Source organism: Zootoca vivipara, chromosome 15, assembly GCF_965207765.1.
Source record: "Zootoca vivipara chromosome 15, rZooViv2.hap1.1, whole genome shotgun sequence".
Lineage (NCBI taxonomy): Eukaryota > Metazoa > Chordata > Lepidosauria > Squamata > Lacertidae > Zootoca > Zootoca vivipara.
In genome coordinates, this window is record NC_142598.1 from 18,752,895 (window position 1) to 18,768,139 (window position 15,245).

The window sequence follows — 15,245 nt, forward strand, 5'->3', positions numbered from 1 at the left end:
TCTGGTATCGCTCCAAACCCCCAAGCGCTACCTTCCCGTCCCTTTTCACAATGCGGCATCCCGGGCCTGGCGCGCCCCCACCCCTCTTTTCACCGCCAGGCTGCCCAGCCCTTCTCCTTCGGCCGCTTCCTTTCACAGACAAGAGCGCCGCCACCTCCGCCCTTCCACCCCTCCCCCGCGGCCTCAAGCCAATGACCCGTCGGGTGTGTGCGAGAGCCAGGGCGCCTGCGCTCTGACCTCCGTGGCAAGCCGGCGCGCAGGCGCGGCTATTAGCATCACGCTCCGCCCCTTCTTTGCCTCAGCGGGCGGAAGCGCAGCCCGACGCGAGGGGCGGGAGGAGGAGGTCATTGGAGGCGCTTGTTCCGGTCGCGAGGGGCTTCCTGGTCGCAGCAGGCAGCGCTAGTGAGTAACGTGCGCGAGCGAGCTCGAGGAATAGGTGGCCTTGACCCCCGGCCCGGCCAGCTGTAGGCGCACCCGCTTTTACCTCAACCCCACCTCACCCCCGCGCCGACCTTACCCAACTACCCTCTCCTCAGGTTGCCCAAATTTCATCCTTCTGACTGGTTGTCAGGACCGGACGGCGCAAGCGGGAATAACGCTCGTGTGTGTTTTGTTACGTTTTTACTTCTGTAAAGGATGGTTCTCTTTGCGGGGTGGGGGTGGAAAGCACTCTGCTCATGTTCGAAGGCGTGGCGTCCTTAACGTCGTTCTATCCCTCCTGCTTCCCGTCAGGAGGTCAAAGCATTGATTAGCCACAGCCTCTCTCACACTTGGGTCCCCAGATGTTGTTGGACTACAAGTCCCATCCTCCCCGACCGCTGCTCCTGCTCTCTAGGGTTGATGGGAGTTGTATTCCCAGCAACAACACCTCGGGACCCAAGTGTGAGACAGGCTGTAGGAAGGGATACCATATTGCAGCATTGTTAGGTCTTGTTTGCCTGTTTAAAGTTGAAGCTTTGTTCTGTTAAGAGAAAATGAATTTTTCACATGCTCTGAGGGGGACAGGGCCTGGAATGTTGGGATGCTTGAGAAAAAACTATTTGCGTCCTGTTCAACGTCAAAGTGTGGAAAGATTGTTTTGGCCATCCTGTCGCTTCCAACACAGCACAGTTGGCAACTGATCTTGGGGAAAGGGAGCAGGGAGTAGTGCCATGAGGCAGAGTTGTAGCTACGGAAGGGGTTGGGGGCTAGCCAAGTTTCTTGCCCTGGGTGAAGCCTCCATAGGGGCGCCAAATGTGTGTTGGGTGTGTGTGTGCACCAAACAGGGTCTTTGACCTGGGTGAAATAAAGCCTAGTTTCGCCTGTGCATGAGGATATACAGAGGCATATATGAAGCATTAATGAAATTAGGGGTACAGAAATATTTTGGTATCTTGAACACATGGCACATTTGTTATTGGCCAGGCTTTCTGTAACCAAGATGTTTGAACTGTGCAAGTGCTAGATATTATATGGGTGTACAAAATATAAGAATACAAGTAGCCTCAGCCATAGTGCTATGTAGTCATTGCACTTGCAAACCAGATTCCTATGAAAAGCCAAGAAGTAGGACATGAGCGCAACAGTACTATCCACACTTGTATACCACTGGTATTTAGAGGCTCACTGCCTCTGACAGTGGAGGGTAGAAACTCAGCCATTGTGGTTTATAGCTACGGTATTTGATAGCCTGATTCTCCTGGAATTTGTCTAATCCTCATTTACACCCATCCATTTAAAAAGCCATGGTGTCCACAACTATATCTTATGGAAGCAAATGCACAGCAACTATGCACTGTGTGGAGAAGAACTTTCTATTGTGCAACCTGAATCTTCCTGAATTAAGATCCATTGAGTGTCCCCAAGTTCAAGTTCAAGTACTATGTGAGGGAGGAGAAAAAAATCTCTCTCCATTTTCTCCACACTGTTCACAATTGTATACACCTCTAGCACACAGCTTCTTACTTGCCTTTTCTGTAAACTAGAAAGTCCAAAATGTTGTTTCCTCAATTCAAGGGGAGTTGCTCTGACCCATTGATCACTTTAGTTGTCCTTTTCTGAACTTTTCAATCCCCACAACTTCCTTTTTAAGGGGAGGCAACCAGAACTTTACACAGTATTCAAAATATGCTCATGCCATAGATTTGTGTATTTTGATATTATGATACCGGCAGTTTTATTTTCAGTTCCGTTCCCAATGAACCCTAGCATGGAATTCTCCTTTTTCACAGCTGCCACCTGCTGAGACTGAGTCGACTTCATTGAACTATACACTAAAATCACAATGTCTCGTTCCTGATCAGTCACTGCTAATTTAGAGCACATGAGTATATATGTGAAATTAAGGTGTGTGTGTGTCCCCCACTTGTCAGTCATCCCTTTACACTGACTTACACTGAATTGCATTTGCCATCTTACTCTCTGTTCACTCTGTTTGGAGAGAACCTTCTGGAATGTTTCACAATCCTGTTTTGTTTTAACCCCCTGGACAATTTGGTGAGTTGGCTACTTCGTTGTTCACCCCTAGCTCTTAAGTAATTTATGAAGATGCTAAAAAGTACATCCCAGTACAGTAGTACCCCCGCAAGACGAACGCCTCGCGCAATGGAAAAATTGCAAAACAAAAGCGTTTTGCGATTTTTTATGAAGACTCGCAAAACGAAGTCGTCTATCGCCGTCCTTCGCAAGACAAAGCAGCCTCGCGATGGGAAGGGAAGCTGCCGTCGCCGCCACTTACCTTTAAGACTCTGCGTCGCGGCCGGGGGTGACGTCCACGGTCGCTGTTTCTGCCTCCAGCGGTGGCATGGCGCTTATGGCAGCCTCCGCAGTTCCGGCCTTGCCCTCCTCGGCGGCCTCTGCGGCTCATCCGCGGCGGGCTGGCGGGATCCGGCAGGAGCAGCAGCGGGGCTCGCCAGGCGGCCCTTGGCGGGAACAGCAGCAGCGCCTAAAGGAGCAGAGGCTGCTGCGGGAGGAGACCCCTGGCCCTCCTCCTGCTTCCCCCTCCCCAGAGCCTTAAAGACATCCGGCAGTGGTGGGGGAGTCGGCACCTTTTTTTGCACTTCTTTTTCGCCCATAGGAACGCATTAATTAAATTTCAGTGCATTCCTATGGGAAACCGCGCTTCGCAAGACGAAATTATCGCAACACGAAACGACACGTGGAACGAATTAATTTCGTCTTGCGAGGTACCACTGTACTGATCTTTGGGGAACTCATATCCCTTTATTGGGAGAACTGTCCATTCCTACATTCTGTTTCCTGATTCTTAAGCAGTTACTGATCCACAGTAAGATCTTTGTCAAAAGCTTTTTGAAAGTCTTAAGTAAGCAGTGTCAATTGGATCACCTCTATCTATATGCTTGTTGACATTCTCAAGTCTAAAGGTTTAATGACACAGGACTTGCCCTTGCTGAAGCCATGCTGGTTTTGGTTCAGGAAGACTTGTTCTTCTATATTGTATGCTTAAAGGTAAAGGGACCCCTAACCATTAGGTCCAGTTATGACTGACTCTGGGGTTGCGGCGCTAATCTCACGTTATTGGCTGAGAGAGCTGGCGTACAGCTTCCAGGTCAGGTGGCCAGCATGACAAAGCCGCTTCTGGCGAACCAGAGCAGCACACGGAAACGCCGTTTACCTTCCCGCTGTAGCGGTACCTATTTATCTACTTGCACTTTGACGTGCTTTCAAACTGCTAGGTTGGCAGGAGCAGGGACTGAGCAACAGGAGCGTCGCGGGGATTTGAACCGCCGACCTTCTGATTGGCAAGCCCTAGGCTCTGTGGTTTATACTGTATGCTTACTAGCCTTTAATTTCCAGAATCCCATTTGGATCTGTTTTTCAATATTGATGTTGCATTGGCTGCTTTCCAGTCATCAGGTATGGAGGATGATCTAGGGGAAATGTTAAGTATTTTTTGATAAAAGGCCAGCACTTTCACATTTGAGTTCTCTGAGAACTCTCAGGTCAACATCACATGGCAATTTGTCAGTTTTTATTTTTTCTGTTAGACCTAGAGCAGGCATCCCCAAACTGCGGCCCTCCAGATGTTTTGGCCTACAAGTCCCATGATCCCTAGCTAACAGGACCAGTGGTTGGGGAAGATGGGAATTGTAGTCCAAAACAGCTGGAGGGCTGAAGTTTGGGGATGCCTGGCCTAGAGAATGTCATCTCTTGCCACCCCTTTCTTCCTCAGTTCCTCAGACTCCTATCCTGTGAATATTAGTTCAGGTACACAGTTCTGCCCTATATATTCTGCTGCAGAGAGAGATGCAACAAATTCATTCAGCTTCTCTGTAATCTTCAGTACACATTTGATTCTTTTATCATCCAGAAGTCCAGCTGCCTCTCTAGCTGGTCTCCTGCTACAAATGTATTTGAAGAGTTTTTGTTGGTGGTGTTTGTTTATAGCATTGTGCTTCTCAAACTAGCATTCCGTTGGCATTTCTTTTGCCAAAGTTTGTGTTCCATTTTATTCTCCTGTTATAAAACCCACAGAATAACACTTTTATATAGCGTATTCAAATATTCATAGTGCTTCGTGCACAATAATAATCCTTACATTAGCCCTGCTAGGTGAGCCAGTATTATTATCCCCATGTTGTAGGTTGAATGAGAAAAAGTGGTTTGCTGAAGTCTGTCATTGGTGGGAATTAAATTAGTAGAGTCTTGCTTATGAAAAGTATGCCACAATACATTGGCTGCATGGTGGTGGGTCACTATAAGCCATAAGCCAGGGGTCCCCAGACTTACCGGCGTTTGGGCCGGTTCCCACCGCGCCGATCGCGCGGCGGGCCGGAGGGGGGGAGCGCGCGCCTGTGCGGGCCGGCGGGCGGGGGAGTGCGCGCCCGTGCGCATGCGCACGGGCGCTTACTGGTGCGGCGGCGCGCTTCCAGGGTGGGAAAAGCGTCGAAAATCCGTTGTGTGCATGCGCGTGGGCCTCCCCCGACCCGGAAGTGCACCAGAAATGACTTCTTCCGGGTCGGGAGAGGCCCATACGCATGCGCACAAAGGATTTTCGGCGCTTTTTTCCCAACCCGGAAGAGCGCTGCCGCGCTGCGCACCGTAAGAGCGGGCGGCGGGGGTCGTCGCGGGCCGGATTGGCAGGCTAAATGGGCCGCATCCAGCCCCCGGGCCGTAGTCTGGGGACCCCTGCCTTAAGCCGTGGCTTACCATGAGTGAGCAGTGTGCAAATGAATTCTGCAGAAAAGCTCCCATTTTGCCCTCATCTTGTTTTGCTGGGAGCAACGAAACATGAACCTTGCCTTTTATGTGTGAACCAGTGCTACTGTATTGCTCCTCCCAAACTGTTTGGTGAACCAAGAACAAGCCTTGGCTGAACATCAGAAACAAACAACAGATGCTAGTTACCATGTCACACTAAGCCAAGGCTCATAATTTGTTGGTCCTTGCTTAATGAAGAGGGGTGCAAAATGAGAGTGATTCTGTAGGATGCAGTAGTTCACTGTTCACAGCAAGTCACAGTTCATGGATTACCATGGCATATAACTTTGGCCAACAGGTTGGTGCTAGATTCTTTGGGTTTTTGGTTTTTTTAAAAAAAGAAAAATATGATTTGTCATTGTAATAAGATACAGATTTTGTTCCATCTTTCAACTGGAGGTGGGAAGGCCTGGGGTGGTAGGAAACAATGGAAAAATGGGGGGATGCCCCAATTTTTCTGTTTCTCCTCTAATTTGTTCTCAAAAATAAAAAAATTAAAAGCCCAGACAAATTTTGAATCATGAGTTTTCTCTCGGTTTTTCCGGTTTCCCTCCCACCTCAGGTCATAGCTGCCAAGTTATCCCTTTTTTTAAGGGATTTTCCCTTATGCTGAATAGGCTTCCTCGTGAGAAAAGGGAAAACTTGGCAGCTATGCCTCAGGTCCTTGCATCTCTCAGATAGGGTTATTGCTTTTTAGCTTGGCATATTGCAGTTAGTCCAACCATTTACCAGGTCCCTGGAGAAAAACAAGAGTTTCTTGTGATCAGACTGTATTATAATTACAGACATGGTGACATCCTTTTAATTGTTTTAACTATTAAAAAATTGAAAAATTGATAATTAATGGTGAATATAGTTTATATATATTACTATTTTCACCTGGATTTGGAACTTCTTGCCTCCCTGAAACCTGGTTGGTGCCTGCAGTATTATCATTCAGATGGCAGCCCAATTTATTTATTTTTTACATTTCCTTTGGCAATTGTTACTGATGTTCAGCTGAGAGATGGCTTATATATTTTGATTTTTATGTATTTTTGTGATTCTATTGATATTAACATTTTATTTCCTCACAGTTTGATACCCACTCTGAGATCTTACACAAAATAGAATAGAGTGGAACAGAAACAGCTTGATGAAATGCCACTAAAAGAAGTTTGTCTAGTAAAAAATTCCCATTTCCTTGTCTTTAAGAAGGTTATAGCGCCAAGCACTTTCTTGGCTTCTTCAGGTAGGATTCTGAAAGACCCCTGGCTGAAACGCTGAAGATCTGCTGCCAGTCAGTGTAGATAGTACTTAGCTAGATTGCCTTATCCCAGGCATCCCCAAACTGCGGCCCTCCAGATGTTTTGGCCTACAACTCCCATGATCCCTAGCTAACAGGACCAGTGGTTGGGGAAGATGGGAATTGTAGTCCAAAACATCTGGAGGGCCGAAGTCTGGGGATGTCTGCCTTATCCCAAGTCATATCGCTGGTCTATGTTCCTATGTACTGTTTGTGACTTGTGAGTTGTGACTGGCAAGTGAAACACAGATTGCTTTCCCCCAATATGTGTCAAGATTTTCTCTAGGCATCAAACTTCTTCATATTTTTCTCTGAGTGTAAATCTTCTCTGTTCTGAAAAAACTCTATCCTTGTGCTTTAATGAGGAACTGGGAAACTCTTTAAATAGTATGCCATATCACAGGTAATTCCTTGACTCCATCTTACATTGGTTCACAAATGTTGTGTTACATCTGTGTAGCGACAGCGTGGCAATATGGCTTGACTTGATAGCCTTGAGTCAACAACCACCCCTTCATCGTCTGCTTTGTATGAAGGGGTGGTTATTCAGTTATTTCCTGTGTGAAATATCCCCACAGTCTAAGGCTCGTATGAATGAGCTCAAAGTGTGGAAAATTAAGCCCCTCACAGCATGCATTGTGTTCTTTTAACTCCAAGGCTTCTGCTGTTACCGTGCCAAGGCCTGTTAGCTTTACTTAAGATATGAAAGTGGTTCTTGGCTTACTAATGTTGTGTCAGTTTATGGATTTTGTTTGCTATGGAATGAGGAAAGTGCTTTCTATTAGGGGGTATGAGTGATGTTTTAAAAATGCCCAGCCAATATTTTTTGTCAGGTGCCTCAGATCTACACAAAGTGAAAAGGGAGAACAGGCCCTGTCTGCAGGCTTATATGCTGAAGTATTGCCACACAGCTAAAATTATGGTACTATCATTTAATATTTAACCATTCTTCCCAGCTCTATGCATTTATATTTACTAAGTACTTTTATTGTAAAAAAATCAGTTTCTGTGGAATTTCTTTTGATATTTTCACTGACTCCAAACAGCGTGGTGAAGTAAGCATGATTATTTTGTGATATCTTTGAGTTACTGCCAGCTGTGTATCATCCGGGTTTTGTTGGTTTGAATCTTACCGTATTTATTTATTTTATTTATTGAATTTATATACCGCTCTATACCTGGAGGTCTCAGGGTGGATCACAGAGTAAAATTAAAATATAAAACCGCAAAATACATAATCGAAATAAAAAAAATTCAATAGCTCCCAGCCCCTTCTGAATTTATCATGTTGGCAATTGAACTGCATCTTTTAGAAGTAAGTGGAAGAAAAGCAACTTTGTTGATCACCAACCCATAAGTCTTGTGGTAGCTATTTCTTTATTCCCTGGGCTAGCTACCTCTAGTTCCCTTCTTTCCCTTGGAGGAAGACAGAGCATTCAGACAGTCAGTGTGCCACTTTTCTGTGGCAAGTAGCATTTACCCCTTTGCAAGTCTATATCTAGCAAAGTGTAAGGATGCCTGGTTGTGTGCCTAAACAACTTGTTCTGACTCTTTAAATCTGGGGCTGGCAGTGTGAACCATCCCTGGATGACTGTTTGCCAGCCACAGCCACAATGCACCTTTGTGTCACCTGTGTACATACTCCCATTTTTTTTCCAAAAAAGAGGCCAGTATGTGTTTAAAAGCAAGATGCCATGCCTTGTATAAGCACACAGCCTTCATAAATGTGATACGTACACTTTTGTACTCAATTTATCCATAGCTGAATGTTTCATGTGACTTGGCTGTGAGTGGCTAGTGTCAAAGAACAATCTTACCTAATAGTACCAAACATTGTGACCACCTGCAGAAAATGTAGTGGTTTCTGTATTCTTAAGGGACTCATCAGGTATTCAGAATGAAAGCAAAAGAAAAGGAGAGACTAGTTTGGAGTGAGGGATCCACTTGGTTTCCAGAATGATTTGAGGTACTTAGGTGGTACCATTGATGCCTCTCTTGTTGCACTAGCAGGATGTGAAATGGGTTTTCTGGTGTCATAGGCAGGGATGCTCCCTGATGTTGTGCACTTCATTGGATCCCAGCTCCCTGTTTTAATGAGGAGCCTGGGAACCTGAAGTATACGGAGATAGCTCGAATGCCAATACTGGAAAGACTGTGTTGAATCTAACCAACCATGTCATAGTGGCCAATTAAAGACCTGTGTTGTGATGGCAACAAAGAGATAGTCATTCTCTCTTCTCCCTCCTTTGCTTCAGTGAAATTATGTCCAGTTGTGTTCTTCCAGGTGGTGAGGGTCTAAAACCCTAAGATGAACCAAAGGCTGATCATTGCAATGTCTTGGCTATATTATTTGCTGATAAACTTGGTGGCATTGGTCTGACTTGGACACAGCCATAGGGGCAGAATTGAAATTGGCAGTGTTGGTCTCAGTCATCTTGGTGCAGTAGCTAGGATAATTCTGATCTGTTCTACCTTGAGGATGTTGTTCATCTTAGTTAGTGAAAAGCTGTCAGTTGCAGCTGAGTAGACCTGTGGCCAGTGTTGTTAATGGTTCATTATTGGATGGTGAAATTCTTCCATTTCTGAAGGAAGTGTTCTTTCAGCTTTCATCAAATCGAATTGAGACGAGATGGAGGTGATGCTGGTATAAAATTGAAAGTAGTTTGGAGGGAGACCAACATGATTGAGTGGACTCCAGTAAAACTCCTGAAAACATGCATAGGATTGCACTGTTAAAGTGGTTGGCCTGAGGTTTTGTGCATGTTGGTACTTGCGTGTAAATGAAACCTTCATTTGGTATTGATTAGCATCATTCATTATTTTGGTTTGTCTGTTTCTTTTGCTAGATGCCAAATACTTTCCACAATGCTTGGTGAATATGATGATATAGAAGCATTTGAAGATGCTCTCTACTGTGAAGAGTCTTCTAGTGAAGAAAGTATTGATAGCGAAGTAGAATTTCACCTTTATAGCCAAGTCCATTATGCACAAGGCAATGAGGATGCCATTGGAGAAGAAGAAACTGAAGAACATGGATCTGGGCAAAAGCAGAGTTTAGTTAGTAAAGAGCAAAAAACCAACAACTTTATTATAATTTCAGACAGTGAAGTCACTCACGTTTCTGATAGTCCAGATGTTATCACCTTGTCAGACACCCCTGATGAAGACAGCATTTACAGAAGCAGACGCCAGAAGCGAACAACACCAGGTGCTCCAGTGCCAGGAAGAACATACAATCTTGGAGAGCTCACCTCGCCAAAGCCCACTAGACATTCTTCTCAGATTACTCCAAATTCAAAGGGATGGACCACAGGAATTTCAAAAAAGGAGAAAAGGACTAGTGAAAAGTCTATCTCCTTTCACCGTGAAGGTATTCGCATGATCCACAAGATCTTAGTAATAGAGGACAGCTCTAGTGACGAGAATGCAGATGATGTGAGAAGCATTGCCTCTGAAAGTGATAATGTAGAGAGCTGGATGCTGCTGGGAGGTGCCAGAGAGGACAAAGATGACAACATCCTCTTAAATCTCGAGGGGTGTGGAACATTAGCCAGTGAAGGTTAGTATATTATTTTTAGGATTACTGTATAACTCTAAATAGACCTCAGAACTATGATGTAGATCTGGCTGTTCTGATGGAAACAATGAGTGATATCCATTTGTAACAGCGCACTTGTGTAACGGGCAATTTTGTAGCAGAAGTCCCATTCTTAGCATAGCTGTTATCTGCTGAATATAAAAGTTCATTTCAGGACAATTCCTAAAGTGTGTTATTGCTGTTTATTCTTAATTTTTTAAAAAATGCTTTCCTTATCACAGTTTATCATTCTAATACAGGTTACCTTCCAAAAGCTGGTAACTTTATTATAAAGTATTTATTGTTTATTTACCACCTGCCGGGGTGTATGGAGTGTTAGGAGAGGCATAGTACCTCTGGTGGGGAACATGTTGTGCTCCTTCTGGGATAGTTTGTCCACCTTTGGTCCCCACTCTGCACTCAGTTCTCACCTGTGGCTCCTAGCAGCTGTCAGCATGCAACAGCAGTCATACCCTAGGAATGGCTTTGATTTTAAAGTTTTGTTTTCATTATCACATTTTTGTATTGCATTAGATTGTTATAAGGTGTACATTTTTTGTTTCTTAAACTTGTAAACCGCCTTGAATATTGTAAGATAGAAAGACGGTATACAAATTAAAAATGATGATGATGATTAGCTGGCTAAACTAGGTGAGGATAGCTGATGGTTGGATTGAGTGGAGGAGACCAATAGTGGAGGGAAGTGAGGGGCAAATGGCGCTTGTCAACCTGGGAAGGTAGCTCATCTAGGAGAAGGAAAACTCTGATCCTAAACCTCTGTCTTGGGGGAGATCATTGGGAAAAGCAAAGGCCAAGGAGTAAACCCTATACAGATCCGGAGTAGAGTCCCTAAGATGGCTGGATGGTGCTTAATACACCTCCTTTCGGCAACTCCTCCTGCCAAGTTGGTGCCAAATGTATTGTTCTGCTTTCCTTTGGAGTGCATCAGCGAGACTGAGAGGGAGGTTTTGTAATCTGGGCAGCCCAGGACCTCCATACACACTGCCCAGGCTTGCGCTGCTAACATAGTGGCTTGATTTCACTCCCAGAGGTGCATTCCATTGTCTCTCGTGACAGACTGATGTCATCAGCAGCCACCAGCCAACTTTATTCTTCCTATTCCCTTACTTTGTTTACCATTTAGCCCATCTTTCCTCAGCCCAGTGCGCTTCAGATGTTTTGGACTACAGTTCCCATCTGCCCCAGCCAGCACAACACAGCCCCATTCTGAGTGAGGCTGATAGGTTGTAATCAAAAGTATCTGAAGGGCACCAGGTTGGGGAAGGCTAATCTAGCCTGATGACAAGTTCTGTAACTTGCACACTATTCTGTGACTTTTTCCTTGGCCTAATAAAGGTCTTGCTCCAATATGGAATTTGAAATCCTTCCTGAAGTGTGTCTTTCATATGATGCACCCTCAGCTCCTACTTTGAACACCCTGTAATTTATAACACAATTTATAACAAGAAGGGTCGTCTGCATACCTGCTGGCACTGAGCTATAATATTAAGTATATTTCAGATATTTGAGCTTTATTGTAAATTGCTAATGTGAACATTTCCTAACTTTCAGGTCTTTTGATTTTGCTGGGAAGCAAATACCTAAATGTGACTTCAGAAGACAGTTTTTTAAGGTATCCTGGTCCCAAGGTGTTAAGGGCTTTAAAAATCAAAACCAGTGATTTAATTAGCACCTTGGGACCAGGTTACCTGAAAAAAAACTTACAGTTTGAAAAATAATGGCTGCAAGCCATGGCAATTATCCTAGGCCAGGCATCCCTAAACTTCAGCCCTCCAGATGTTTTGGACTACAATTCCCATCTTCCCCGACCACTGGTCCTGTTAGCTAGGGATCATGGGAGTTGTAGGCCAAAACATATGGAGGGCCGCAGTTTGGGGATGCCTGTCCTAGGCAAACCTTGGGCTCACACATTCTCACCTCTTCATTTGTCCTCCAGTGAGCCCTGAAGAGATCAGAGGTTTTCACTCCTGCTTTCTGTTAACAGTTCAGCGTTGCATCCAAATCCTAAACTGTGGCTAATCTTAACTGTGGCTTGTTGAAATAAGACAGCTCCATAACCTATTGTTCCAAGTCTGCTTCTTTGAAAAGAACCACTGTTAAGACTAACCACAGTTTGTTGTGTTCATATGAAACAGCAAGCTGTGGTCAATCAAAGATTGAAACAAATGTTTTCAAACTCTTCGCAAGTTCTGGAAAAGAAAGTTACTATTGTGGATGCCCAAGGTACAGGCTAAAACTGGGATGGTTAATCTCTTACAGCAGTGAAAATATGTACCTCTCCTCTTATTAGGTGTAATTTTTAACCAAATCCCCACCCCCACCCCCACCCCTGCTACTGTGCTGATCTTCACATTTTAAATATTGGGCAAAAACAGTTTAAGTGCATCAGCAGGCCTGTCCATCTTCATGCTGAAAGCTGCTACAACTTGTTTTTCTTTACAACTAATAGGATGACTTTTGTAACATTCTCATTCCCTGATGGCATGCAGGAAGGAATATATAAATCAGAGCTTTCCAATCTTGTTGGTGACACAATTTTTAAACATACTTCATTTTGTGACACAGTAATTCAGTTTTATTAACCCCTTTGCAGCCCCAGGAGTAGCACGGGGAGCGTTCACATGACACACCTACAAACTGTAGCCAACACACTAATATGTCGTGACACACAGTTTGGAAAGCTCTGATCTAAATGTTCCCAGAATAGTCCCTAGTTTATTTCCTTCTCTCTCTCTTTCTGTATGATTTAGGTATTAATACAGTGAAATCCAGTTGTGTCAGTCTGCTAGTGAAACATACTTCTGATTGTTTGATGGGACTATTCCGCTCTCTCTTCCCTCCTAAAGCCCCCCTTGTGCTCTTAAAATCTGTTCTAGAATGTTGGGGGACCTTCCAGAATAAATTTGGGTGTGTGTGCACAAAAGGGAGGAGAAATCCCATTGTGTAAGCAGAAATCCGTTGGTGTGACGTTGGGTCACACTGGATATATACCGGATGCTACTGAATTGTGCTGCATTTTGCAGCAATTGCTTAGCAGATTGTATGCCTAATTAAAAGCTTTGGAACCTTTATTGTGGCTTTGGCTAACATTTCAATAATTCTGGAAATTGATGCATTTAGATACTTCAGCTAGTTTACATGTCCTTTCCATGGTGCAGTCACTGTCGCTTTCCCAGTATTTCTGACATCTACCTGCTAATTTGGAAAGTGGCTAGCTTTAAATCCTATCCAACGTTGGTCTTGTTCCAGAAGTGATAAGCGACTAAACAAAAAAGATGTAATTTTTTCAGAATAACGTTTTGCTTTAGAGAAACCATTTTTGTTGTTGAGATTTGCACAATTTCCCTTTCAAAAACTTGTCGTTAGGCAGTAAGAACGGTCAGAACTTGTGACAGTTTGGATCACAGTGTACACTTTTTCCAGCCTAGCTTTTGAAGAATGAAAGGGTGTGAAAAGAGAAATTTGAAGAGCAGAATGTGTAGGAAATGACCGGTCATGTAAGCAGATGTGCTTTTGAGTTTTTTATGTTGTCCACTACATTACAAAATTGACAAAGTGTGGTTTGTTTTTTTAAAAAAAGAATTGACTTTAAATATTACACTGTGTTTGAAACAGATTTGCTTTTTATCTAATGTTAATGCTGTCTGTTCATATCACTATTTCTGGAGACTTTTAATCATGAATTAATGAGAGGAATACACTCTTCTAAAAGGAAGGAAGGTTTTTAAAGATAGGCACTCATTTTTAATAAGCCCCTTTTATTGAACATAGCAGGCCCTACTGTGTATATGGTGGTGTTCAGTACTTTTTTCCTAAAAATGTTTAGGGGTACTCTCATTTTCCTACTCATATTGAAATACTGCCCGTAAATGAGGCCAAACTTAGATTCACAAAATGTTTAGGGGTATGTGTACCCCTGTGTCCCCCCCAGAAGAAAAGCACTGATAGTGTTTATTCCACATGCAGTGTAGCTACTAGGTACACTCAGTGTTAGGGAAATTAAATGTTGATTCTGTAAGGTTTCACGTCATTAATGTTAACACTGGAACTTCAGGTGATGTTTTGGCAGTTCACTACCTATGTATGTAGCTGTTGGGGAAATAATCTAAAATTTTGGCAATAGTCCTTGATAAAGTTAAAAACCTTCTGCTGAGCAGCTATTTTTTAAACAACAGCTTTTTACCAGTAAAGAGAGAAGCAGAAAACTGAAGTAGCATGTTGGGAAAACAACATTTTAGTTCAAAATGATTTGTTTCCCTTACTGATCTTTTTGTTTCCCTGTGGTGGTAATCCGCTTTCTTTGATCCTTGAAAATTGTAGCGACATCTAGTACAGAACTGATACTTTCTTAGTAACGTTTCATGTATGTTTAATTTGATAGGAAATCATTCTATTGCTGTAGTAGAAAAATATATATTTAAATGCTATGTCTTTTAAACCTTGGGACTTTTTCAGAAAGCGTCTTTTATTAGGAATCTTTAAAACTGTTTTTCCATCTGACCAATAAAACTATTTTTTTGCTTACATAGAAATTAGGTAAATTTTATGTAAGTTGACTTTATACTGAAATTGAACAATTCACGAAAAAATGTTTGCAACAATAGGTGGTTAAAGCATTATTCCTAGAACAGGACTATTAAATGTTGCAGTTTTTACCACTTACTCTAAGAATAGGAAAAGTAGCTATATTAGTAATTTCTCCTATTGTGCTGTCAAAATGCTACACTTTCAGTTTACTGAGAGAGTGATCTTTGCCACAAAACATTTTTGATGCTTTTCAGAATGTTATTTTCACTGTATCAAGGCAAAAATAAATGAAACCTGAATTTTCTTGTAAAATGGGTGGCATTGTGCCTTTTGAGATAATATTTATTTGTACATCTTGAAGAAAATGTGTACTTTGCAGCATCACAGTGTGAAGGGCCGCTCGTAAGAGAACTCTAATCTTACATACGTTTAAAAACATTGGGCAAGATTTAAGCAGAAAACTGTTTTAGTAAGTATAGTTGAGATCTATTAGGAGCTCTAAAATATACAGGGAAAGTTCATGTAATCATCCTACCATTAAAAAGCTGTACTCAGTTCTTGTGATGATTGTTACAGCTTTGTATTTCAGCATACACAGGTTGCATATGGCTGTTATTTTCAAAGATAGTTTTTTAA

The 15,245-nt window shown here is 43.1% G+C and overlaps 1 protein-coding gene across 6 annotated transcripts in view; it reads left to right on the forward strand.

Annotated features, from left to right (window-relative positions):
• The first annotated feature begins 295 nt into the window (after positions 1 to 295).
• ZCCHC7 (zinc finger CCHC-type containing 7) overlaps positions 296 to 15,245 on the forward strand; it is a 159,911-nt gene continuing 144,961 nt past the window's right edge. For 3 of the 6 annotated variants that reach the window (XR_009556836.2, XR_009556835.2, XM_035140333.3), the window contains exons 1-2: positions 296 to 402; positions 9,331 to 10,043. Coding sequence is in view for 3 of the 6 variants with exons in the window: in XM_035140333.3 (XP_034996224.2) it covers positions 9,350 to 10,043 (694 nt within the window). In the remaining 3 variants the exon portion in view is untranslated. Of the gene's footprint in view, positions 604 to 7,305; positions 7,407 to 9,330; positions 10,044 to 15,245 lie in introns of those variants that run through there. The other 3 variants (XR_015947211.1, XM_088658496.1, XM_088658497.1) reach the window with 3 other exon arrangements.